Raw genomic sequence first — 25650 nt, 5'->3', positions numbered from 1 at the left:
TGGAGGGATATGGGGGCAAATAGATGCTGCCTGTGTGTGGAGTTTGCACGTTCTTCCTGTGACCACATAGGATTCCTCCAGGTGCTCCGGTTTCCTCCCACATCTCAAAGACGTGCAGGTTTGTAGGTTAATTGTCTTCTGTAAATTGTGTAGGGAGTTAATGAGAAAGTGGGATAACATAGAACTAGTGCGAATGGATGATCAATGGTAAGCATAGACTCAGTGGGCTGAAGGGCTTGTTTCCATGCTGTATCTCTAAACTAAAAGCTAAATCTGCCAGCGGAAGCTATTGAAGCAGAAACAATTGTGACTTAGGGTCGTATCATACAGTGTGGAAACAGGCCCTTCAGCCCATCTGACCAATATGTCCTATCTATGCTAGTACCACCTGCCTGTGTTTGGTCCATATCCTTTTAAAACATTACTATCCATGTACCTGTCCAAATGTCTTTTTAAATGTTGTAAATGTAAATTCCAACATGTAAATGTTAAATACCTGTCTCAGGTTACCTACACTAACTACCTCCTTCGGTAGCTCATTCCATACACCCACCACCCTCTGACTCAAAAAGTTGCTCTTCAGGCTCCTTTTAAATCTTTCCCCTCTCACCTTAAACATATGTCCTCTGGTTCTTGATTCTCCCACCCTGGGTAAAAGACTGTGCATTCGCCCTATCCATTCCTCTCGTGATTTATAAAAAACATTTGGACAAGTAATTGGATAGGAACGGTTTAGAGGACTATGGGCCAAATGCAGGCAAATCGAGTCATAGAGTCGTACAGTGTACCGACTAGGTCAGCATGTACAAGGTGGACCGAAGGGACGGTTTCTATGACTCTTTGTGACTAGCCCGATATTAATATCTCAATCTTTTTTTTTGTTGAAACTGTAGAAATAACTTGTGACATTTCATATACAAATGCAAATACAAATGCAAGCTGGCGTTTCTCAGAGACGTTTAATAATTACTAGCACAGAATACTTTAGTTCCTTGTTGCTGGTTTATAGCAGTCGACAGGGGCAGTTCTACCAAAGGTGCGGCTTTAAGAACCATCATTACCTTGACAGGTTAAAACAAGGCGTGACATCTCCCAGCATGGGACATAGGTGCTCCGTCCACAAGGACTAACATGGTACAACGATAAACAGGCTACTCACCAAACGAGATAATCAGAGAGAATATCAGAAACTTTGCAATCTTCAAAGAAGTCGAACGAGGCAACTCCATCCCTGTAAGTCCGGGCAACCGTCTGGGTTGTACTCAGTCGTTACAGAAGTTTCAGAAATGACTGGCAGTCTCTTTTAACCGCGAATTTGAGCAGCAGTTCTATGTAAAAAAAAAACATTGCAGCCACAAGTTGTTTAAGTTCTGCATCCCAGTTTTACTGTTCTGCTATTTCTTTTGCAGAAATCGGCAGTTGTCAATCTGCAGTGGCTTGGTGCTGCTAATGCAGGGACTAGTTAAACAAGGTGCACCTCGATGAGGGTGTGTGTGTGGGCTGTACCAAAGATCTTAGAGCAGAGCAAGATAGGCCACTCCTGCGAAATGGGCTGACGTGTAGTACGCTACGGAGGGGATCCTGGGCACTTTTCCCCGCCCATTTTAGTAACCGGAGCCTACCTGGCCCGACCCGACTCGCAGTGTAACCAATGTTTAAGAGGGAACTGCAGATGCTGGAGAATCGAAGGTTACACAGAAAAGCTGGAGAAACTCAGCGGGTGCAGCAGCATCTATGGAGCTACTCAGCTCCATAGATGCTGCTGCACCCGCTGAGTTTCTCCAGCTTTTCTGTGTAACCTTCGCAGTGTAACCAATGTTGCGGGGCAACAATTTGTGTGTGTGTGTGTGATATAGGGTTAGATTCATAATTCTGTCAGTTCATACTTCTTGTCAAGAATAAAATTTGACTCTGATAATTGTCTTTTTTAATGTTTTTAAATCATTTCTTTTTAAATTGCTCACAAGCAGTGTTTGACTTGATTTTGTAGTAACCGGAACCGACCCGACCCGACTCGCAGGGTAATTGACATTGCGGGGGACGTTTTTGTGCGTGATATAGGGTTAGATTCATAATTTTGCTAGTTCATAATTCTGTTAATTCTTGTTAAAGAATAAAATGTTTATAAATACACATACATGAATGTGATATAAATGTATATAATCATATAACACACACAATGATATTTCTTCTGATCCAATGATGAACTTTATTTCGGACTAGACAAGGGACATTAAATAAGAAACATTGTAAACCTCCCAGTAACTTCACACACATTAGGCCTTATCCCCCCCCCCCCCCCCCGGCACCGGCACTCTCCCCCGCCTGCCCCCCCCACTACAATGTCCCTCGCCCCCCCCCTATGCTCCCCTCTCCCCCCAGCCCCGGGCCCCACACACTCCCTCTCCCCGGGCCGCGCACTCCCTCACCCCTGCTCTAAGACCTTTGGGTTGTACTGTCAGTTTATGATCTCATTAGAATGTCAGCACTTCCGAATTAGCTCACGGCGTCGCGGCTGCAACTGTTGGTGAACTGGGCAGATGTCAACCGGTTTGTCAAACTCTGGGCGACAGCTGTGCTCTTTTTACGCCAGAGACTGCGTTGTAAATCAGCTATGGGAAGTGTAGGGGATATTTAAGAAGGGCAAGTTTGGAGGGCAAAAATAGCACAGGAAATGGAGTCGCCAGGCAGAGTAAAGGGAAATCCCAAGAGATTCCACAGGTATTTTAGGAGTAAAAGGGTGGCTATGTGTGTGTGTGTGTGTGTGTGTGTGTGTGTGTGGAGTGAGTGAGTGAGTGAGTGAGTGAGTGGTCATAAGGAAAAGGAGCAGAATTAGGCCATTCAAGTCGACTCTGCCATTCAATCATGGCTTTCCTTCCTATTCCCTTCTATCTTTCCCTCCTAACCCCATGTATGTGTGAGAGAGTTGTGTGTGCGTGTGAGTGAGTGTGAGTGTGGTGTGGGTGTAAGAGTGGTGTGTGTGTCTTCTAGGAAGGCTGTATATTCAGCCTGCATTAGGAGGTGGAAATCTACAGACTGCGGAAGAAGGCATAAATGTGAACAGCGTGTGTGTGCGCGCACATGAGTGTGCGTATGTGATTGGAGAGGGGAATCAAGAACCAGTGGACATTGCAGTAGGGGAATCAGAACCAGTGGACATAGGTTTAAGGTGAGTGGAGAAAGATTTAATAGGAACCCGAGGGTCAACTTTTATTTACACGGTGGAACGAGGTATGTGGAGGAAGCGGTTGAGGCAGGTGCTGTAGCAACGTTTAAAAACGTTTGGACAGGTGCATGGATAGGTCAGATTTAGAGGGACATGGGCCAAACGCGTGCAGGTGTGACTAGTGTAGATGGGGCATGTTGGTTACAAAGCGTACAAAGGCCATTCCCTGCGATAGGGGTGGTGCAAACACACAGGTGTTTCCTCACACAACAACATGCAATATGCTGCAGTATCTGTTTGACCACTGTTTATTTGCTCTAAGTAATCAGACGGGGGATTTCCACAGGATATCCTACCCATATACCTGTCTAAATGTTCCTTAAATATTGCGATAGTACCTGTTTAACTACCACCTCCGGCAGCTCATTCCATACACCCACCACGCTCTTTATGAAAACATTCAGGTTCCTCAGGTTCCTATTCATTTTGTTACCCCTTATCTCACCGGAAACCGATGTCCTCTGGTTCTCAAGTTCAAGTTCAAGTGAGTTTATTGCCATGTGTCCCAGATAGGACAATGAAATTCTTGCTTTGCTTCAGCACTCAGAACATAGTAGGCATTTACTACAAAACAGATCAGTGTGTCCATATACTGTAATATAAATATATACACACATGAATAAATAAACTGACAAAGTACAAATAACAGATAATGGGTTATTAATAATCAGAGTTTTGTCCGAGCCAGATTTAATAGCCCGATGGCTGTGGGGAAGTAGCTATTCCTGAACCAGGTTGTTCCAATCTTCAGGCTCCTGTACCTTCTACCTGAAGGTAGCAGGGAGATGGGTGTGTGGCCAGGATGGTGTGGGTCTTTGATGATACTGCCAGCCTTTTTGAGGCAGCGACTGCGATAAATCCCCTTGATGGAAGGAAGGTCAGAGCCGATGATGGACTGGGCAGTGTTTACTACTTTTCGTAGTCTTTTCCTTTCCAGGGTGCTCAGGTTGCCGAACCAAGCCACGATGCAACCGGTCAGCATACTCTCTACTGTGCACCTGGAGAAGTTAGAGAGACTCATCCTTGACAAACCGACTCTCCGTAATCTTCTCAGGAAGTAGAGGCGCTGATGAGCTTTCTTGATAATTGCATTAGTGTTCTCGGACCAGGAAAGATCTTCAGAGATGTGAACGCCCAGGAATTTGAAGCTCTTGACCCTTTCAACCATCGACCCGACCCGTTGATATAAATGGGGCTGTGGGTCCCCATCCAACTCCTTCCAAAGACCACAATCAGTTCCTTGGTTTTGCTGGTGTTGAGGGCCAGGTTATTGTGCTGGCACCATATGGACAATTGCTCGATCTCTCTTCTATACTCTGACTAATCCCCATCAGTGTTACGTCCCACAACAGTGGTGTCGTCACCGAACTTGATGATGGAGTTTGCACTATGACCGGCTACGCAGTCATGGGTATAGAGTGAGTATAGCAGGGGGCTGGGCACGCAGCCTTGAGGTGCTCCCGTACTGATTGTTATCGAGGCTGACACATTTCCACCAATACGAACAGACTGTGGTCTGTGAATGAGGAAGTCGAGGATCCAATTGCAGAGGGATGCGCAGAGACCCAGTTCTGCGAGTTTGGTAACGGGCTTGGAGGGGATGATTGTGTTAAATGCCGAGCTGTAATCAATGAATAACAGCCTGACATGAGTTTTTGTTGTCCAGAGATCCAGAGTGGATTGGAGGGCCAGCGAGGTCGCATCCACCGTTGATCTGTTGTGGCGGTAAGCGAACTCTGCAATTTCCCCCACTCTGCAAAAGAGTGCATTTACCTGATCTAATCCTCTCAAGATTTTATGCATCTCTATAAGATCACCCCTTATCCTCTCCTGTGCTCCAAGATGTAGAGTCCTAGCCTGCTCAACTTCTCCCCATAGCTCAGGCTCTCGGGTCCTGGCAACATCCTCGTAAATCTTCTCTGTACCCTTTCCAGATTAACAACATCTTTCCAATAACATGGTGCCTAAAACCTGGCCAAAGCTGCAATAGGGGGAGAGGTAGAGAGGGGTAGAGAGTGTTGCGCAGGGCCGGTTCATGGGCTCCTGTATTTTCTGCGGCAAGGGAGAGACCATGTTCCACGTGTATATGGAATGTGTGATGTTGTTGCCCCTGTACGAATATGTGAAGGGGCTGCTCCTCAAGTTCTGGTTGCATTTTAGTCCCACGATCCTGGTGTTTGGACACAAGGCAGGGAGTGGGGAGGGCCGATCGGTGGCAGGAGGCGATCTCCCTGTTGGTTTGCTCCCGGGCCTGGCCAAGATGCCCCTCCCCCCCAAACCCCCGCCCCCCCCCCCCCCCCCCCCCCCACCTCCATCCCATTCACAAGTCCAACCTCCGCAGTTTAGGGGACAGAGCCTTCTCCAGGGCAGCTCCCAGGCTCTGGAACTCCCTCCCCCAACTGATCCGCAATTCCGTGTCCCTCACCATCTTCCAGTCCAGCCTCAAGACCCATCTCTTCGCCTCTGCCTATCCTTAGCCCCACGTCCCCCACCCTTTTCATCTGTGCATTAATTGCCTTATTATTGTGTTTTGTATTGCATTCTGTCTTTACTTTGTGTACTAGTCATGTCTCTACTATTTATTTCATTCCCCTTACATGTTTTTCCTCTACCTGCTAAATGTTTGTAAGGTGTCCTTGAGACTCTTGAAAGGCGCCCATAAATAAAATTTATTATTATTATTATTATCCCCCAACGTGGGGACGATTAATTGTCTCCATAATTTCCATCATTTTCCTTGCGGGGGATGATGGGGGTGATTGGCTCCGGGGTGCGCCTGTCTCCGGGGTGGGTGCAGATGCCGCGTCCCCCCTCCCCACGTTGGGGAACGGGTCCCAACGGGTCCCACTTGGTCTAGTGTTTCCATATATTTCAACTGCCAAGGACGAAGAAAAATTACTAGCAATTAACTTTTTTAAATTGAGACTGACTATTCTGTATGCTTGTACCCATGCAGTCTACATTAATAAGGCTTGGTTTTGGCATTAAAATCATGTTACTATCAAGGTCACATTTATCTCAACAACCAGTAACCTTGGATTACAGCATTTCATTGAACAATCCAGAATGTCAAAACTTCCAGTGTTAATATATCATTTGCTAATAGTAGGCAAGTGTTTTGCCTTACAAAATCATTCCATTTCTTAAGCTAAAGAGCTATGCAGTTTATTTTAAAATTATACATGCACATGACGATTTAAACCATGATATTTCATTGTAAAATATTTAAACAAGAATGCAAATTTTAATACCACATATTTTTATACTGTATCAAATTTTAATACCATGTGGTTTTATACTTTATCACCTGCGGTGTATTGTGACAAAAGCAGAAATGACTCAACTCGGTTTAGAAACTGGATTTTCTAAATGCCCTTAGAACATAGAACAGTACAGCACAAGAACATGCCCTTCGCCTGAACATGATCCATATCCCTCCGCTCCTGCCCATCCATGTGGCTGCTCAAAAGTTTTTTAAACACCACCATTGTATCTGCCTCCACCACCACCCCTGGCCACGTGTTCCAGGCACTCGCCACCACTCTGTGGAAAAACTTGTCCTGCACATCTCCTTTAAACTTTCCCTCTCTCACCTTAACATGATGCCCTCCAGTCTTTGATACTTCCACTCTGGGAAATGGTTCTGACTGTCTATCCTATCTATGCCTCTGATCATTTTATCTGCTCTTGTCAGGTGTCCCCTCAACCTCCGCTGCTCCAGAGAAAACAATCCAAGTCTGCCCAACCTCTATCTCCCTTTGAGCGGATACACCCTAACCCAGGCATCACACAAGATCCGAAATGTCACCAGAGATGTGGACCAGAGATGTTGCCTGACCGGCTGAGTTACTCCAACATTTTACTTCTCTTATTATGGTAATGGTAACTCTTTGCAAAACATCCACATCCTTCCCGTAAAGGGGCAACCACAACTGCACATAATACTCTGAACCAAAGTCTTATTGAGCTGGGTCAGGACTATCTGACTCTTAAATACTGCTAAGTGTGCAGTGTGTATGTGCACAAGGCTTTCCCAGCTACACATTATGAAATAGCTTGTTAAAATCCACTCTGACACATTATAGGCACGTGATCAAGCCCTGAAGCGGGACGAGTGTTTTCTGACAGATCCACACCCAACTCATTCTAGTGAAGGTACACACCTAGTTACGCCGCAGCGTGGAAGGATGTCGTTGCTTAAAGGTACATTCCCAATGGCAAGCATGCAGCAGCAACCTGCCAGCATCTCCACTACAACTGACCTCAGGCAAGAGGTCCAGAAGTGTAAAAACACACCTCCAGATTCAGGGACAGTTTCTTCCCAGCTGTTTTCATGCAATGAACCATCCCATCAACAGCTAGAGAGCAGCCCTGACCTCCCATCTACCTCATTGGAGACCCTTGGACTATCTTTAATCCGACTTTACTGAACCTTATCTTGCACTAAACATTATTTTATAGACACAAAAAGCTGGAGTAACTCAGCGGGACAGGCAGCATCTCTGTAGAGAAGGAATGGGTGATGTTTCGGGTCGAGACCCTTCTTCAGTCTCAAAACGTCACCCATTCCTTCTCTCCAGAGATGCTGCCTATCCAGCTGAGTAACTCCAGCTTTTTGTGTCTATCTTCAGTTTGAAACAACATCTGTAGTTCCTTCCTACACATTATTTGCTTTATCTTGTACCTGTACTGTGTGGACGGCTTGATTGTAACCATGTATAGTCTTTCAGCTGACTGGATAGCACATAACTAAAAGCTTTTCACTGTACCTCGGTACATATGACAATAATAAACTAAACAATGAGACCCTTGCTTTCCCTCCCTCTCCATCCCTCCCCTTCCCAGTTCTCCGACCAGTCTGACTGTCTCCGACTACATTTTATTTCTGTTTACTTTGTCGTTACCTTCTCCCAGCTAACAATGACCTAGTCTACATTTTACTTGATCACCATCCCCTTTGTCGTGATTTCACACCTTGCACTTCCCTATCTATGTATCTCCCTCTTCCCTGACATCGATCTGAAGAAGGGTCTCGACCTGAAAAGTCACCCATTCCTTCTTTCCAGAGAGGCTGCCTGTCCCGCTGATTTACTCCAGCTTTTTGTATCTTTCTACTGAGAGATGGTGCAGGATCGAGATGGCAGATTTTCAGCAAATGGTCATCATTGCCCCAGTGAGCAGAGCAAATGCACGTGGAGAGATTGGAATGCATGGCCACAGGCCCTTCGGCCTGCCCAGTCCATGCCGACCATCGATCACCCGTTTACACTAGTTCCACGTTATCCCACTTTCTCTTTCACTTCCTACACTCCAGGGGAAATTTACAGAGGGCCAATTAACCTACAAACATGTTGGCCTATTACAGATGTCAATCAATCTATGTGCCATGAAGATAGACATGTGTTCTATCCGGTGCTGTGAGGCAGCGACTCTGTCACCGCAGATTCTCCGCACGAGTTGAGGGGGGAGGGTGGAAGATCTATCGGGGGCACCATATCAGGGACTTTGCAACGTGTAAGAAACATTTAGACAGGTACATGGATAGGACAGGTTTAGAGGGATATGGGCCGAACACAGGCATGTGGGACTAGTGTAGATGGGACATTTTGTTCCCGTGGGCAAGTTGGGCCATGACTCCATGACTATGACTCTTAGAGTCAAAGAGGAGGCGACTGGGGCAAGAATCATCGTATGAAGGAGCGACGTCAAGAGATATTTCATGTCCTTACAAGATTTATCAAGGTAAACCCCACACAGAAAACACCCTCCTTTGTATTCTTGCTTCGTAAGAGACAGAGAGAAGTTGTTCGTCACCCAGTCTATTAATCCTTGCCTAATCTCCCACAGTCATTCCGATACCACACCCTGCCTTTACCCTTCCCTTGACATCCTACCCATACGTCACCCACATTGAGCTCAATCTTCCATAGAGAGAGGAATAAAAAGATCACTCGCTTTCATTCTTCTCCCCTGTTCAGGAGGAATAAGTGGCACAGTGAGTAGAACCGCTGCCTCATGCCGACAGACCTGGGTTTGATCCTGACTTTGTGTGTGTGTGTGTGTGTGTGTGTGTGTGTGTGTGTGTGTGTGTGTGTGTGTGTGTGAAATTTGCATGTTCCCCCTGTGATCGCATGGGTTTCGCGCGGGAGTGGATGAGAAAGTGGGATAACATAGAACCCGTGTGAATGGATGATGGATGGTCGGCGTGCACTCAATGGGCTGAAGGGCCTGTTTCCATGCTGTACCCATGAACTAGATAGCCATCCACATGAGAAAGGGTCCTCTAGGTTGGAGGGAATTAGTGGGAGGCAAGGTAGTCTCTGCACCAACACCACCATGAGACCTTATCACCGAACAACAATGGGAAGGCTGATCTAGCTTTGGGCAAAACGAAGGCCAACAGCATAGAGAAACAAGGAACTGCAGATGCTGCTTTACAACAAAAAGACACAAAGTGCTGGAGTAACTCAGCAGATCAAGCAGTATCTCTGGAGAAGACGGGAATACAACGTTTTGGGATGGGACCCTTCTTCAGACTGATTGTGGTGGTGGTGGGAAGGGGATGGAGTAAGCTGGAGGAGAGGAGGGGGCAGGACAAAGCCCAACGAGTAAGAGGTGGAATGAAATGAAATGTAATAGAAAGGAACTGCAGATGCTGGTTTATACTAAAACTAGACGTAAAATGCTGGAGTAACTCAGCGGGTCAGGCAGCATCTCTGGGGGACGTGGATAGGTTAGGTTTCAGGTCGGGATCCTTCTTCAGACTGATTGTGAGGTGGTGGGGGGTGGAGGGCAGGAACTGGAATCAAGAAAATACTAGAACAAACCAGAGGCGGCAACAGGTGACCTCAGGCAGGGAGTGATAGGTGGATACAGGTGAGCGGGATGGGTTTGTTAGACAGGTGGTTGGACAAGGGAGGGGTGGTGGGGAAGGGAAGGGAAGGGTGGGAGTGGGGGTTGTAGGTTAGTAGTTACCTAAAATTGGAGAATTCGATGTTCATACCATTGGGTTGTGAGCAACCCTAGCGGAATATGAGGTGCTGTTCCCACAGTTTGCGCGTGGACTAACTGGCTATGGAGTACCAAATGCTGTTAAGAACATTTGCTTTAAAGAGCTCCTTACACTTTGCAAGTACTTCTTGAAATTGTTCTTCATTCCCGAGGGTAACCACACAGAAGGTTTGAGACCCACAAGCCTTCTGTTCCTCATTCAATACACATTCCTCCTCCACAGTCCCAAGCAGAAGTGGCAGTCCAGTGTCGGCAAGCATGGCGCAGCGATGCAGCGGGTGGAGCCACTGCCTCACTGCGCCAGAGACCCGGGTACGAATCCACGCCAACCATCGATCACCCATTCACACTCCTTCCATGTTATCCCATTTTCTCATCCACTCCCTACACACATGGGCAATTTACAGAGGCCAATTAACCTACCATTCCAAATCTTTGGAATGTGGGAGAAAACCAAAGCACCCGGAGGAAACCAACGCAGTCATAGGGGAACGTGCAAACTCCACACATAGTCAGCACCCGTAGTCCGGATTGAACCCGGGTCTCCGCCGCTGTGAGGCAGCGGCTCTACCAGCTGCACCACTGTGCCGCAGAAAGATGAGGCAGCTGATAAAGTCTGGAAGAAAACTTAGATCAAATTAGGAAAAGTCTTTGTCAATGGTTGCACTCTATTTATTACCAAGACCATCTCACATTGATTCAACGGTTCTTCTTCTTAGACCCCCTTCGGTCATGGCTGACCATGGGTGTCTCCAGGGTGCTAGTCCCTGTAAGGAGGACGCCCGTGCGTGACTTCCCCTCCATTGAGTCTGTCCAAAGCAAGCGATGTCTGCGAAGGGCGCTCAGCATCGTCAAGGACTGCTCTCACCCCAACCATAGACTGTTTACCCTCCTACCATCCGGGAGGCGCTACAGGTCTCTCCGTTGCCAGACCAGCAGGTCCAGGAACAGCTTCTTCCCTGCGGCTGTTACATTACTCAACACTGTACCTCGGTGATTGCCAACCACCCCCCTCCCCCCCCCCGGACACTCCTCCCACCAGGAAAAAAAAGATTTGCACTACTATGACTGTATGCAAGTAAATATATTTATTTATTGCTCATATTCTATGTTGCTATCTAATTAGATCAGATAATACTGTATATAAATATAATCAAGTCAAACCCAGGTAAAATAGGTAGAGTCACAAAGAGCTGGAGGAACTCAGTGGGTCAGGCAGCATCTATGGAGAAAATGTATGTGTTTAGTTTAATTTAGTTTATTATTATGGTCATGTGCACCCATGTAGAGTGAAAAGCTTTTTGTTTTTGGTCGGGACCCTTCTTCCATCTGAGGACGGGGCCTGACCTAAAAGGTCACCTGTCCATGTTCTCCAGAGATGTGTTTAAGAAGGAACTGCAGATGCTGGAAAATCGAAAATCGGGCCGAAACATTGCCTATTTCCTTCGCTCCATAGATGCTGCTGCACCCGCTGAGTTTCTCCAGCATTTTTATGTACCTTCTCCAGGGATGTCCCTGACCCCCTGAGTTACTCCAGCATTTTGTGTCTTTTTTTGCAAATCATCCTTTGCATATCCTTGTTTCTACAACAGGTCGAGCTAAGGGGAAGATACAGGGTGCGGAATATAGTTCTCAGCATTGTAGCAGCACCAGTTCCAGAGACAAAGTCCAATGTCTTCAATGAGGTAGAGGTAAACCGAACAGTACCCTAGCTTATGGAAGGGCTGATCAGAAGCCTGATAACAGAGGGGAAGAAGCCGTTCCCAAATTTCCTTTGCTCCATTGATGCTGCCTCACCCGTTGAGTTTCTCCAGCATTTTTGTCTACCTCCGAGTCTGATGGTGCTCGCTTTCAAGCTTCTGTACCTTCTGCCAGATGGGAACAGGGAGAAGGAGGAATGAACAAGGTAATTCTTCAGGGAACGGGGGTTCCCCTCCTCTATCATAGATGAGGCTCTCACCAGGGTCTATTCTATACCCCGTGACTCTAGTCTCACTCCCCATCCCCCCCACTCGTAACAAGGGCAGAGTCCCCCTTGTCCTCACCTTCCACCCTACATTGTCATCCAATCAGTGGGTTAACATTTTCAACACCTCCAACGGGATCCCACCACTGGCCACATCTTCCCATCTCCTCCCCTGTCTGCTTTCCACAGAGACTGCTCCCTCCGTAACTCCCTGATCAATTCGTCCCTTCCCACCCGAACCACCCCCTCTCTGGGCACTTTCCCTCGCAACCGCAAGAAATGCTACACTTGTCACTTTACCTCCCCCCTTGACTCCATTCAAGGACCCAAGCAGTCTTTCCAGGTGCGGCAGAGGTTCACCTGCACCTCCTCCAACCTCATCTATTGCATCCGCTGCTCTAGGTGTCAGCTGCCCTACATCGGTGAGACCAAGCGTAGGCTTGGCGATCGCTTCGCCCAACACCTCTGCTCGGTCCGCATTAACCAACCTGATCTCCCGGTGGCTCAGCACTTCAACTCCCCCTCCCATTCCAAATCTGACCTTTCTGTCCTCGGCCTCCTCCATGGCCAGAGTGAGGACCACCGTAAATTGGAGGAGCAGCACATATCTCGCTTGGGCAGTTTACACCCCAGCGGTATGAACATTGACTTCTCTAATTTCAGGTAGTCCTTACTTTCTCCGCCCCCTCTCAGCTCTCCCTCAGCCCACTGGCTCCACCTCTTCCTTTCCTTTCTTTTCCCCCCCTGCCCCCCCCCCCCCCCCCCCCCCCCCCCCACATCAGTCTGAAGAAGGGTTTCGGCTCGAAACGTTGCCTATTTCCTTCGCTCCACAGATGCTGCCGCACCCGCTGAGTTTCTCCAGCACTTTTGTCTATCTATGAACAAGGTCAGACACATTTTTTATGGCATAGAGATGTCCTAATATATATTGTAGGAAAATACGCTGCCTATGCTGATAAGAGGTCAAAGTTTCAACTAAAATAACTACAATAATGGCTAGGTTATTTCAGAAGCGAGGTGGAAATCATTAGCTCAACAGCCCCATCTGGAGGATAGAAGCTGCAATATGTGACAACCTGCAAAAACATCAAAGCAAATGGGAGATAAACATTTTGTTCACGGATCATTTGCTACATGCAAACTGTTTGGGATAAGAACAACTTTCCCAATATTTACCCTCTCCCCCCCCTCCCCCCTCCCCCCTATCTACAGCTCTGCTTTTAATACCATTATCAAGGAATCAAAGAATAATGGGGAAAAAGCAGGAGCGGGGTACTGATTTTAGATGATCAGCCATGATCATATTGCCTATGTTTCTATCCCATCCAAGCTCATCACCAAACTATGGAACTTAGAGTCAGCATTCATCCCTGCAACTGGATACTCAACTTCCTAACCAACAGACTCCAATCAGTTAGGATAGGGGACAAATCATCCGCTACGATAATCCTCAACACTGGTGCTCCGCAAGGATGTGTTCCCAGCTCCCTTCTTTATTCCTTCTACACCCGTGTCCGTGTAGCCAAGTACAAATCCAATTCAATTTACAAATTCGCAGATGAAATTGGATATCAAATAATGACGAGACGGAGTACAGGAAGGAGATTGAGAACTAACTGACCTGGTATTGAAACAACTACCTTTCTCTCTATGTCCACAAGACAAAGGAGATAGTGATGGACTCCAGGTAGCGACACAGTACACATACCCCAGTTTGCATTGACGGTGCCAAAGTAGAGATGGTTGAACTCTTCAAGTTTCTCGGAGTAACTATTACCAGCAACTCTCCTGGATCATCCTCATCGAAGCAATAGCCAAGAAAGGACACCAATGCTTCTACTTCCTTAGAAGCTTTAGGAGGATCGGCATGTCCGCCAACAATTCTCACATATTTCTACAGATGCATCGTAGAAAGCATTTTATCAGGATGCATGGTTTGAGAACAGCTCCATCCAAGACCGCAAGAAATTGCAGAGAATTGTGGAAGCAACTGTGGTGAACAGAATTCTGATCAGAACTTTGACTGAATAGATGAAAAGTGCTGGAGGAACACAATGAGTCAGCAGTATCTCTGGAGGGAAAGGATGGGTGACATATTGGATCATGAACTAGACCCTTCTTCAGCACTTTGTGTCTATCTTTGGTATAAACCAGCATCTGCAGTTCTTCGTTTCTACATATTGACTTAGTAGAATTGGCAAATTATTATCACAAGAATATATTATCTATTACTCCTTGTCTGCCTCTAGTTTCAGTTTTTTTTCCCATGGTGCTTGTGGAGGAAGCAGAAATTATTTAATTTTGAAACCAGAAGATAAACTTAACTTGGCATTGCCTTCACTTTCACATTGTGGAGCTCATATTGACTCATTTCTCCACTCCCTCCACATAAGATCAGCCTACACAGCCCACAGAGCTCACATTGTCAAGCTGCACCTTCTACAATATGTTTGGGCATGTCAGCTGGGTGAGGTAGTCAACTCTTCTTGTTCAATAACTCTGCCCGTGACGGCTGTTTTCAAGGACTACCCAATTGTCCCACTCCCCTACACCCTCCCCAATGTCCTGACAATTCCCTCTCTCCGTCAAATTTCTTCTTGACAATTACTAATTAATCATTTCCCACTTCCCTGTCAGTCACGGTGTTCCAGGTCACAAGATTGGCAGCAACAAATGGAGACACAAGGAACTGCAGATGCTGGAATCAAGAGCAGAACACAAAGTGCTGGAGGAACTCAGCAGGTCAGGCAGCATCTGTGGAGGGAATGGACAGGCGACGTTTCAGGTCAGGACCCTTACAAATTTAGATTTTAGAGATACAGCATGGAAACAGGCCCTTCGACCCACCGAATCCATGCCGACCAGAGATCACCCCGTCCATGAGCACTATCCTATGCACTAGGGACAACTTACAATTTAGGGAAGCCAATTAACCTACAAAACTGCACATCTTTGTAGTGTGGGAGGAAACTGGAGCGCCCGGAGGAAACCCACATGGTCACAGGGAGAACATATAAACTCAGTACAGACAGCACAGCTAGTCAGGATCGAACCCAGGTCTCCGGTGCTGTAAGGCAGCAGCTCTCCCACTGTGCCACCGTACCGCCCCAATCGCAGTGGAGCGTTCCTTCCTGCCTTGTTCCTTAATACTGAAACTGATCTTCCAAGTAGAAAGAAACCAACATATAATTAAATGCGCAGGTCAAAATGAAAATGCCACTCTGGTTTGTGTTTGAACCCATATTAGCAAATTATAGAACTTACTAATTTATCTTAATGGGTACGTTAAGAGTTCTTGCTCTATTACCCTTCAGTGACGTAACTTTAACAATCTATTCTGTGTTATTTACTCATCTAACGACACAGAAAATGACAGCACAGGAACAGGCCCTTTGGCCCACAATGTTTGTGCCGAATAATGGCAAGATAAAATGACCTTATTTGCCTGCACGTGATGCATATCCCTCCATTCCCTGCATCTCCATGTGCCTCTGTAAAAGTAGATTAAACGCCACTATAGTGTCTGCCTCCACCACCATCCCAGGCAGCATGTTCCAGGCATTCACCAGCCTCTGTGTAAAAAAACTTGCCCAGCACATCTCCTTTAAACTTTTCCCTTCTCACCTTAAAGTTATGCCCTCTACTCTTTGACATTTCCACCCTGGGAAAAGGTTCTGTCTGACCCTATCTCTGCCTCTCGTAATTTTATATACATTTATCAGCATGAAAATAGGCCCTTCGGCCCAGCGATTCCACGCCAACCAGCGATCATCCATTCACACTAGTTCTATGTTATCCGACTTTCACATCTACCCCCTAAACAGTAGGGGCAATTTACAGAGGCCAATTAACCTACAAACCCTTTGGGATGTGTGAGGAAACTGGAGCACCTGGAGAAAAACCAAACGGTTACATGGAGAACGTGCAAACTCCGCACTGACAGCACCGGAGGTCAGGATCGGACATGGGTTCCTGGCGCTGAGAGGGCATGGCAGCTGTGCCACAGCGCCGCCCTAGTGGTGTGGTTGGTAAGGATGTCAAAGGTTATGGGGAGAAGGCAGGAGAATGGTATTTGGCTTCTGTGTCTTATGGTCCAAACTCTATTTGATTGTCCCTGCCATAAGTTCTAGGAGCAGAATTAGGCCATTCGGCCCATCGAGTCTACCCCGCCATTCAATCATGGCTGATCTTTCTTTCCCTCTCAAAATATTTCTGCCGCCTTCTCCCCATGACCCCCGACACCCTTACTAATCAAGAATCTGTCAATCTCGGCCTTAAAAATACCCAATGACTTCTCCTCCACAACCATCAGTGGCAATTAATTCCACGCATTCACCATCCTCTGACTAAAGGAAACCCTTCTCATCTCCTTTCTAAAAGAGATTCTGAGGCTGTGACCTCTGGTCCTAGACTCTCCCACTAGTGGAAACATCTTCTCCACATCCACTCTATCCAGGCCCTTCACTATTCGGATAGTTTCAATGAGGTCTCACCTCATCCTTCTAAACTCCAGCGAGTACAGGCCCAGTGCCGTCAGACATCACCAACCGTTAACCCAATCAGACAGACCGGGAATGTCTGAACAATGGGCCTTTAATTTTGTAAAGGATCGGCATTGGAACTAATTGAACTGGAATCCAGATGATTTAATACAGCTTCGGAGTGTTTGGTCTGACTGCTGGGAGTCTCGTCACTCAGCCTCGGCCGAGTGTTTTACAATAACAGTAATATTCTTCTTGGTATTTTGACATATACATGCATATTTCTGCATGAATTCCTCAGTGTTTATTCACCCCAGGGCCAAGCTTGGCGTTAGCTAAACTGTAATCTTACTAAAGATTACACGGTTGAAGGCAATTTTGACATATTTCTCAGTCCTCAACCCATGGCCAGACATCAAAGGCAGCAAAGATCTTGTGCAAAGTTCAATAATAATCTTTCATTGACTTGACTCCTCACTGAAGCAAAGCATGTACCTGTAAACAAGACACACAAGGAACTGCAGATGCCAGAATCTTGAGTAAAACACAAAATGCTGGAGGAACTCAGCTGGTCAGGCAGCACCTGTGGAGGGAATGGACAAAAGACGCTTCGGATTGGGACCCTTCTTCAGACTGATAGGGGGGAAGGAAAGCTGGAAAAGAGGTGTGGGCGGGACAAAGCACGGCAATCGATTGTAGGATGTAGAAACAAAGAACTGCAGATAGAAGCAAAATGCTGGAGTAACTGAGTGTCAGGAAGCTTCTCTGCGAGACATAGTTGACAATTTGAATCAGAGCCCTTCCTCAGACCTTTAATGATAGTGTAGTTTAAGAGACTTTTAGATAGACAGAGGATGGAAGGATATGGATTATGTGCAGGCAGTGATTGGTTTAACCTGGCATCATGTTCAGCACAGACATAGTGGGCTGAAGGGCCTGTTCCTGTGCTGTACCTGAGCTTTTCTTCAGCTCACCGTATATATAAATTCACAAGAGCATATATTTCCACAATAACGGAAAGTTCAAATGACAGCTTAGAGCATTGCCATTCTGAACACTCATACACAATTGGTATCTAATTGCTGCAGGTATATATTGAGCCAGTAAATTAGAGCAACATTTTTTGCTCATGTTTACACCATCATTTCGATGTAGGTTTAGGTTTATTATTGTCACATGTGGAAACATGCTCTTCAGCCCACCTAGTCCATGCTGACCAGGGATCACTAACACCTTCCTACACACTAGGGACAATTTACATTTCTTTCCAAAGCCAATTAACCTACAAACCCGCACGTGTTTGGAGTATGGGAGGAAACTGGGGAACCCGGAGAAAACCCACGCGGTCACAGGGAGAACGTGCAAACTCCACACACACAGACAGCACCCGTAGCCAGGATGAAACCCGGGTCTCTGGCGCTGTGAGGCAGCAACTCTACCACTGCACCACCGTGCCGCCTCACGGGGGAATGAAGCCTACGGGGGTGAGATTGGAACAAACAGGTGAGGGGCTGGGGAGCAGACCTGCGAGACGCTCAGGTGGTGAAATCAGGGGGGTGGGGGCTGTCAATTAAAATGCAACTTGTGTCAGAATTGCAGCTGCCCCCTCGAGCCCTTACCCTCCACGCTACTGGGAGGAGGAAGAACAGATGGCGACAAAACCATAAAGAAGGTTTCAACAGAGACGGGCCTGTCTCTGTCTTTTGCTGCCATTTTGTGGTATAATGTACGGGGATCTATCCAGCTCAGGTGGTTTAATCTCTACACTCCCTCCCATCACCTAAAATCGTACAATAGAGGGTGTAAGAAATAAATAGCACCATTTAAACCCCCTCCTTATCAGCTCTCCCAAACCTAAATGTTAATTGCCTTCTATAAATTGCCTCTAGAGTGTAGGATAGAACTAGTGTAGGGCAATCGATGGTCGGCACGGACTCGGTGGGCCAAAGGGCTTGTTTCCATGCTGTATCTCTAAACTAAATTAAACTTTATATGGACAAGTCAGTGTGATTACTTTACATTGCAATGTGATATCAATGCTATTCATTAGATAATTCCTCTAATACTGTATGAAAAAGATTTAAAGCAGAATAGATTAAATATGGGCACAAAGTTCTGGAGTAACACAGTGAGTCAGGCAGCATCTCTGGAGAACACGTACAGTTGACATTTCAGACTGAAGACCCTTCTTTAGACCGATTGTGTCTACGTTTATGGTTAGTAATTCGACTTGTTAGAGGTAAAGTTTAGAAACAAAGAACTGCAGATACTAATTAATACACAAAAGGACACAAAGTGCTGGAGTAACTCAGCGGGTCAGGCAGCATCTCCGGAGAACATGGATAGGTGAAGTTTCAGTTCGGGACCCTTTTTCAGACCCGAACCATCACCTGTTCAAGTTCTCCAGGGATGCTGCCTGGCCCACTGAGTTACTCCAGCACGTTGTCATTTTTTTTTGTGAACCAGCATCTGCATTTCTTTGTATCCAAAAATTAAATAGGGCTCCCATTTTGATAAAATGAACCAAATAATTTTGCTTCTCTACTTTTTGAGGGGTAACCCTAACCCTAATGACAAATAATCTTGTATCTTGTATCTTTTTCTCTTGTACCTTGTGACTTTTATTTCCTTTTTATATATATTAATCTAATTCCCTTTTGAAATATTACTTTTGAATATGCTTCCTCTGCTCATTCAGGCAGTGGATGCCAATTTAGTACCATTCCCTTTCACTTGATGTTTCTCCATGTTTACTCCACCGACTCATTTAAATTGAGCTCATTGATCACAAGCCTCTCATAACCCTGTCATCTTTCTAGAAAATCATTTTTTGCAGTCTTCCAACATGCTCAGAAATTGTGAGATAATTAAACAATTGTTAATTAAACAAAATACTTTGCATCTTGCTATAATCGTGTCAAAAACCAAAGGTTTCATAGCCCAGGCCATCAAGCAAAAGCAACCTCCCTTCCATTGACTCCATGTACACGTCATGCTGCCACGGCAAGGCCACCAGCATAATCAAGGATGTGTCTCACCCCTGTCATTCCCTCTTCTCCCCGCTCCCAAAGGAGGTGCAGAAGTTTGTAAACACACACCTCCAGATTCAGGGACAGTGTCTTCCCATCTGTTATCAGGCAAATGAACCGTCCTCTCACCAACTCGTCTTTGACATTACCTTCCTGGGAAACAAGTTCTGTCTTCCCTATCTACAGTACGCTTTCCATAATTGTATATACTTCTACCAGGTCTCCCCTCAGCCTCCTACAGTTCAGACAAAACAATCTAAGTTTGACCATCCTCTCCTTATAGTTTGAACCATCCAATCCAGGAGGTAAACCTCCTCGGCATCTTCTCCTTGCCTCCACATCCTTCCTGTAAAGCAACAACCAGAACTGCACACGATAATGGTTTTGCAAGGACTTATGAAGACTCAGTATTACAAGTAGACAAACTTATACACATCAGTTGGAGGAAAAGGCACTCTTTTAGAGTCATTGTTTTTCAGTATGGAAACAGTCCCTTCAGCCCAACTTGTCCATGCTAGCCAAGATGCCCCATCTAAGCTGGTCACATTTGCCAACATCCCTCTAAATCTTTCCTATCCATGTACCCGTCCAAGTGTCTTTTAAATGCTGTTGTAGTACAATAGTGTATTGTTTATGTGCAGTAGAGCTGCTGCCTCACAACGACCCGAGTTTAATCGTGACTTTGGATGCTCTCTGTTCAAAGCATATTTGTTCTACCTGTGACCGCGTGGGTTTTCTCCAGGTGCCCCGGTTTCCTCTCACACTCCAAAGACGTACAGGTTTGACGATTAATGGGCTTCGGTAAAAATTGTAAATGGTTCCTAGTGTATGGGATAGTCATTGGGCCGAAGGGCCTGTTTCCATGCTGTTTCTCTAAAGTCTAAAGTAAAGTCTAGTACCTGCCTCAAATACTTCCTCTGGCAGCTTGCTCCATATACCCACTCACTCGTATGGAAATGGAGGGGTTTTTTGCTTGCTACGCTGCACAAACTATCACCATTAATCCATGGGGAGCAGAAAATTAAATACCTATTTTGAGACGTATAGTGTTTTGTTGTTCATTGAGCTGATGCTTGGAAATTGGCTCTCAACATAAAGCAAGCAGTTCCCACAGCACCAGCAGCCCTGGGCAATCAGCTAATTACTCTCTACAAGTCTATGCATTCTACATAAAGACACCACTGTTTCATCAACTGTATTCTATGCATCTCTGATCTAGATCAGAAACAGCTGTAAACAATGAGGATTTTTAATCAGCGAGAGATAAGCACAAGGTGCTGGAGGAACTCAACGGGTCAGGCAGCATCTCTGGACCTGTATCACTGGAACTGTATCTCTAAAGTCTAGAGATGAAAAGCAGACAAAAGGGTGTCAGGTTAGGAGGGAAAAAGAGGAGTGAAATGTAAAGAGGAATGGGGTGTATGAGATGGGGAGGGAAGGAAAAGGGACAGGATTGTGGGAGAAATGGGATCACACTGGGGCAGGAAAGGGAAAGGGGGTAGGGGGAAACAGAAATCAAGTTAATAGAAGATTAGTGTGCATTTAGAAAAAAAATCAGTCGCTGTGCCGTGCCACATAAGATGCTCCGACAAACAACCAGCAATGATGGACACAAATTTACTTTAGATACAGCATAGAAACAGGCCCTTCGGCCCACTAAGTTCATGCCGACAATCTAGTTCTGACCACTGTACTCTAGTTCTAATGTACACACTAAGGACATTTACAGAAGCCAATTAATCTCCAAGCCTGCACATATATTTGGGATGTGGGAGGATAGCGGAACACCTGGAGGAAACCCATGTGATTTAGCAAATGAGGAAAGTTACTTTACATAGCAAATTGCAATGGAAAGTGCGGAATTTAAAAAATACATTAAAAAAATTAAAATAATTAATAAAACTGACTCGAGGGTTCCTGACTTGAAACATCACCTATCCATGTTCTCCAGAGGTGCTGCCTGACCTGCTGCGTTATTCCAGCACTTTTTGTCTTTTTTGTGTGAAACAGCATCTGCGGTTCCTTGTGTTGACATTTTGCTATTTCTTCAGGTTCATTTAGGATGCGGAAGACAAAGCATATAAAACACAGAAATGTAGAGCACAGGAACAGGCCCTTGGGCCCGCAATGTCCATGCTGAACATGACGCCCAGAACTGTCTGCATATGATCCATATCCATGAATAAATCTGAAGTGATCATACAGGTTGCAATTTAGATCAAGTTGTTTTTGATAGTATACTATGTGACATACAAACATGCCTTACAATAGCTGGCAAAATCTTTCACTTAGCAAATTGCATAATCCTTTGTCGGGACCAAAATAACTCTCAGTACTTGGGAAGGTAACTAAGTTTAGAAATGAAGGGAATGAGTGGTATGCAGTGCTGTGTTCTCTCGTATGAAATCGCCCAGCAAAGTACAGATGAGAGGCTAGAGAAAAATAACTCAAAAGGTGACAATTATGAAGCATACACAATGTGTAATTATCTCTTTTCCCCAGCAAATCTATTTTTGAGAGCATGGTGTTGATGCATTCTTTGAAAGCACTTTCATTGTGACTTGCTTACTACATAGTACAACCAGTGTCAAATTAAATCCCCACAGAGTGAAATTCCTTAAACAGTCCTCGAAAGAAACAAACACAAACATACACTAGTTCTATCCTACACACACGGGCCAAAAAGGTTCTGGAACGAAGGGCGACACTAAATCAGTGGTGGACCTGTATTAATAATGTAAACTCACCCGCTTTACAATTTAACTCTAGCACTTACAATATTCCAAAAGAAACAACATAAGATATAATCCCGAGATCGATTTAATCGATAAGGGTAGGCCGAAACAAAACTAGTATTTCAACTAATAAACCAAACTATTATTCCAACGATGCATAGTTGGCAGATTTTCACTCATCTGTACAACACACACTCATTTGCACACACACATACACACAGATGTGCGGCATGGAACAGCTGGTTTAGCTTCTCCGGAGATTACCAGCCATTGGTGGTCACTTCTGCAGCTGGGAAGTCAGCAGAGGCTGTAACCATTGCACTATGCTGCAAATAAACGTTCAGATCTGGGTGATTCTCCACGGCGGGTTAAAGTGCCTGAGTAAGTGCCTGAAGTAAGTGCCAGTTTTTCCAACTTTTAACATTATGGAGGTATTTAAATAATGCAATGTGAGACACATGTGAACAATAATTGCTACTCAACGATAAAGAGATCAACAAGGAAATGGCAGTAGTGGAAATGTTTTTGCTGAGAGTCATAGCATGGCAACAGGCCCTTCGGCCCAACTTGCCCACACCAACCAACATGTCCCATCTACAGTAATCCCAACTGCTTGTGTTTGGCCCATATCCCTCTAAACCTGTCCTATCCATGTACCTGTCTAACTGTTTCATAAATGTTGCAATAGTACCTGCCTCAACTACCTCTTCTGGCAGCTTGTTCCATACACCCACCACCCTTCTGAGTAAAAAAAGTTACTCCTTAGGTTCTTATTAAATCTACCCCCTTGTTCTCGATTCCCCTACTCTGCAATACCCTACATTATTAATCTCATGATTTTGTCCACCTCTATAAAATCACCCCTCATCTGCACTCCACTCCTCCTAGTCTGCTCAACATATTGCTCAGGCCCTTGAGTCTTGGCAACATCCTCAAATTTTTTCTGCACCCTTTCCAGCTTGACAATATATTTCCTATAACCTGGTGACCAAAACAGAACACAATACTCTAAATCAGGCCTCGCCAACATCTTATGTACCAGGAACACAATCTCCCAACTTCTATACTCAGTACTCTGACAGTTGCCTGACCCGCTGAGTTACTCCAGCAATTTGTGTCCACTCCTCGATCTCTCTGCTCTAAACATACCCAGAGCCCTACCATTCTGGGGAGTGTTGTAGAGCAGAGAGATGTAGGAGTGCAGGTAGTGGTGGCACAGGTCACATTGCTATTGAATCATTTCACCCCGTGACTGTCCCTTACGACTGATAGTGATGCTAGCCACTAGCCCTTTCTTCTCCCAAGGGATATTTGAAGGAGATTAATATATCTTATTTCCCTCCCAAAGTTTGGCTGACTTTGATCAGATGGTGCGGAAGCAGAAAGATTAAAGTGCGCGCAGTTTTTTACCATCGTGCTAATCTTTGTTGGCAACGCCACGATTTTTCATTCCATCCCCACTGGGAAGGCAGCCTTTTCAGTGTCTCATCACATTGATGGTGGTGGGAAGAAAGTCCACCCAATATTCCCTTCCAACTACCCTCCCATTTATTCTGCCCATACTCTCGCCGAAGAAAAATGTTTGCCTTACAGTGCTAAAGACTCCAGGTGCTGTCTGTACAGAGCTTGTACGTTCTCCCTGTGACCGTGTGGCATTCAGCACCACATGTTTCACTTGGGCAGCTTGCAACCCAGTGGTGTTCATTCAAGTAACCCTTGCATCTCCTTCCTCTCTGTCCTTCCCCCACCCTAGTTTCACTGTCATCCTGCTTAGTTCCACTGTTTGTATCATCTTCTCCACAGCCTACAACAGACCATTGTGGGCTCCATTGATCATTGTTGTTAGTTTTGATTTGTTCTTTTCACACCTTTCATTCATTTGCTCTTTGTAACTTTTCATACCTCTAGTTTCTCTCTCCCCGAGTCTGAAGAAGCCTCTTGATCCGAAACGCCACCTATTCCTTTTCTCCAGAGATGTTGCCTGATCCTCTGAGTTACTCCAGCATTTTGCATCTGAGCCAGAGATAGCGTTGCTTTTTCATTTGCTATTACAGGTTGAAGACTGGAGGGCTGTACAACCAGTCTGGCAAGTAATGTCTACTTGCTCAAGAACCTTTAAGAAAATGCAGGAATTATAAAGTTAGAGTACCTTGCAATCATGGACATTTGTCAGACCAAATGCCTTGGACCAATGCACCTGTAATAATGTAATCCAGATAGAAATTTGGATCACCTGCTTTTTCTTTTATTTCCTGACAGATAGACACTGTTAGATAACTGGATCAGTATTGAAACCTTAATTTGTGTATAATATGCACTGGCATACAATTCAACCCATGGATTGAACAGGAACAGGCCCTTCAGCCCCCAAAGTTTGTGCTGAACATGATACAAGGATAAACTAATCTCATCTGCCTACACACAAGGCGGCACAGTGGTGCAACGGGTAGAGCTGCTGCCTCACAGAGTCAGAGACCCAGGTTCAATCCTGACCTCGGGTGCTGTTTGTGCGGAGTTTGCAAGTTCTCATCTTGACTACTTGGGCTTCCTACTACATCCCAACGAGGTGCAGGTTGGTAGGTTAATTAACCTCTTGACTACCCGTTGTGTCGGGTGTGGATGCAAAAGTGGGATAACAGAACCAGTGTGAACGGGTGATCAATGGTCGACAAGAACCGTGTGGGCCTAATGGCCTGTTTCCATGCTGTATCTCTACACTATACTAAACATGAACCATACCCCTCCATTTCCAACCTATACATCTGCCTATCTAAAAGCCTCTTAAACATCCTCATCGTATCTACAACATGTTCCAAGGCAGCAATTAAATGTTTCCACTTATTGAAATTAACCAATTAAAATGCAACTTCTGGATCTCCCTGGAAATAGCCGAGATCATGTTGCTCTCATCAGCAGACAAAAAACCCATTGCTTTTTGGGGCAGATTAGTCCACAAGGAAAGAGTTTAATGCTGAATGCAATGTTTAACTAGAGGCTGTAGCAGCATTAGGTTGGAACCCGTCACTCTGCCTGAAATGAGCTCCGTAATATCATGAGAGGAATAGACAGGGTGAATGCCCAGAGTCTTTTACCCGGAGTAGGAGAATCAAGAACCAGAGGACTGTGGGTTTAGGGTGATGGGGTAAGATTTAATAGGAACCTGAGAGGCAATTATCTTACACAAGCGATGGTGGGTGTATGG

The 25650-nt window shown here is 45.6% G+C and overlaps 1 protein-coding gene and 1 long non-coding RNA gene across 2 annotated transcripts in view; one reads left to right on the top strand and one right to left on the bottom strand.

Moving 5' to 3' along the window:
• The window catches only part of LOC129702742 (immunoglobulin superfamily member 3-like), a 40834-nt gene extending 39184 nt beyond the window's left edge, over positions 1-1650 (bottom strand). The window contains exon 1 of the mRNA XM_055644683.1: positions 1160-1650. Coding sequence (XP_055500658.1) covers positions 1160-1229 — 70 coding nt within the window. The 5' untranslated portion in view covers positions 1230-1650. The remainder of the gene's footprint in view (positions 1-1159) is intronic.
• On the top strand, positions 774-24665 carry LOC129702750 (uncharacterized). The gene is made up of 5 exons (XR_008724429.1): positions 774-1233; positions 4893-4951; positions 11830-12143; positions 14841-14988; positions 21765-24665. It is a non-coding gene; the product is annotated as an uncharacterized LOC129702750 (long non-coding RNA).
• Positions 24666-25650: the final 985 nt, after the last annotated feature.

This window comes from Leucoraja erinacea, chromosome 13 (assembly GCF_028641065.1).
Source record: "Leucoraja erinacea ecotype New England chromosome 13, Leri_hhj_1, whole genome shotgun sequence".
Lineage (NCBI taxonomy): Eukaryota > Metazoa > Chordata > Chondrichthyes > Rajiformes > Rajidae > Leucoraja > Leucoraja erinaceus.
This window is presented reverse-complemented; position numbering and strand designations above follow the sequence as displayed.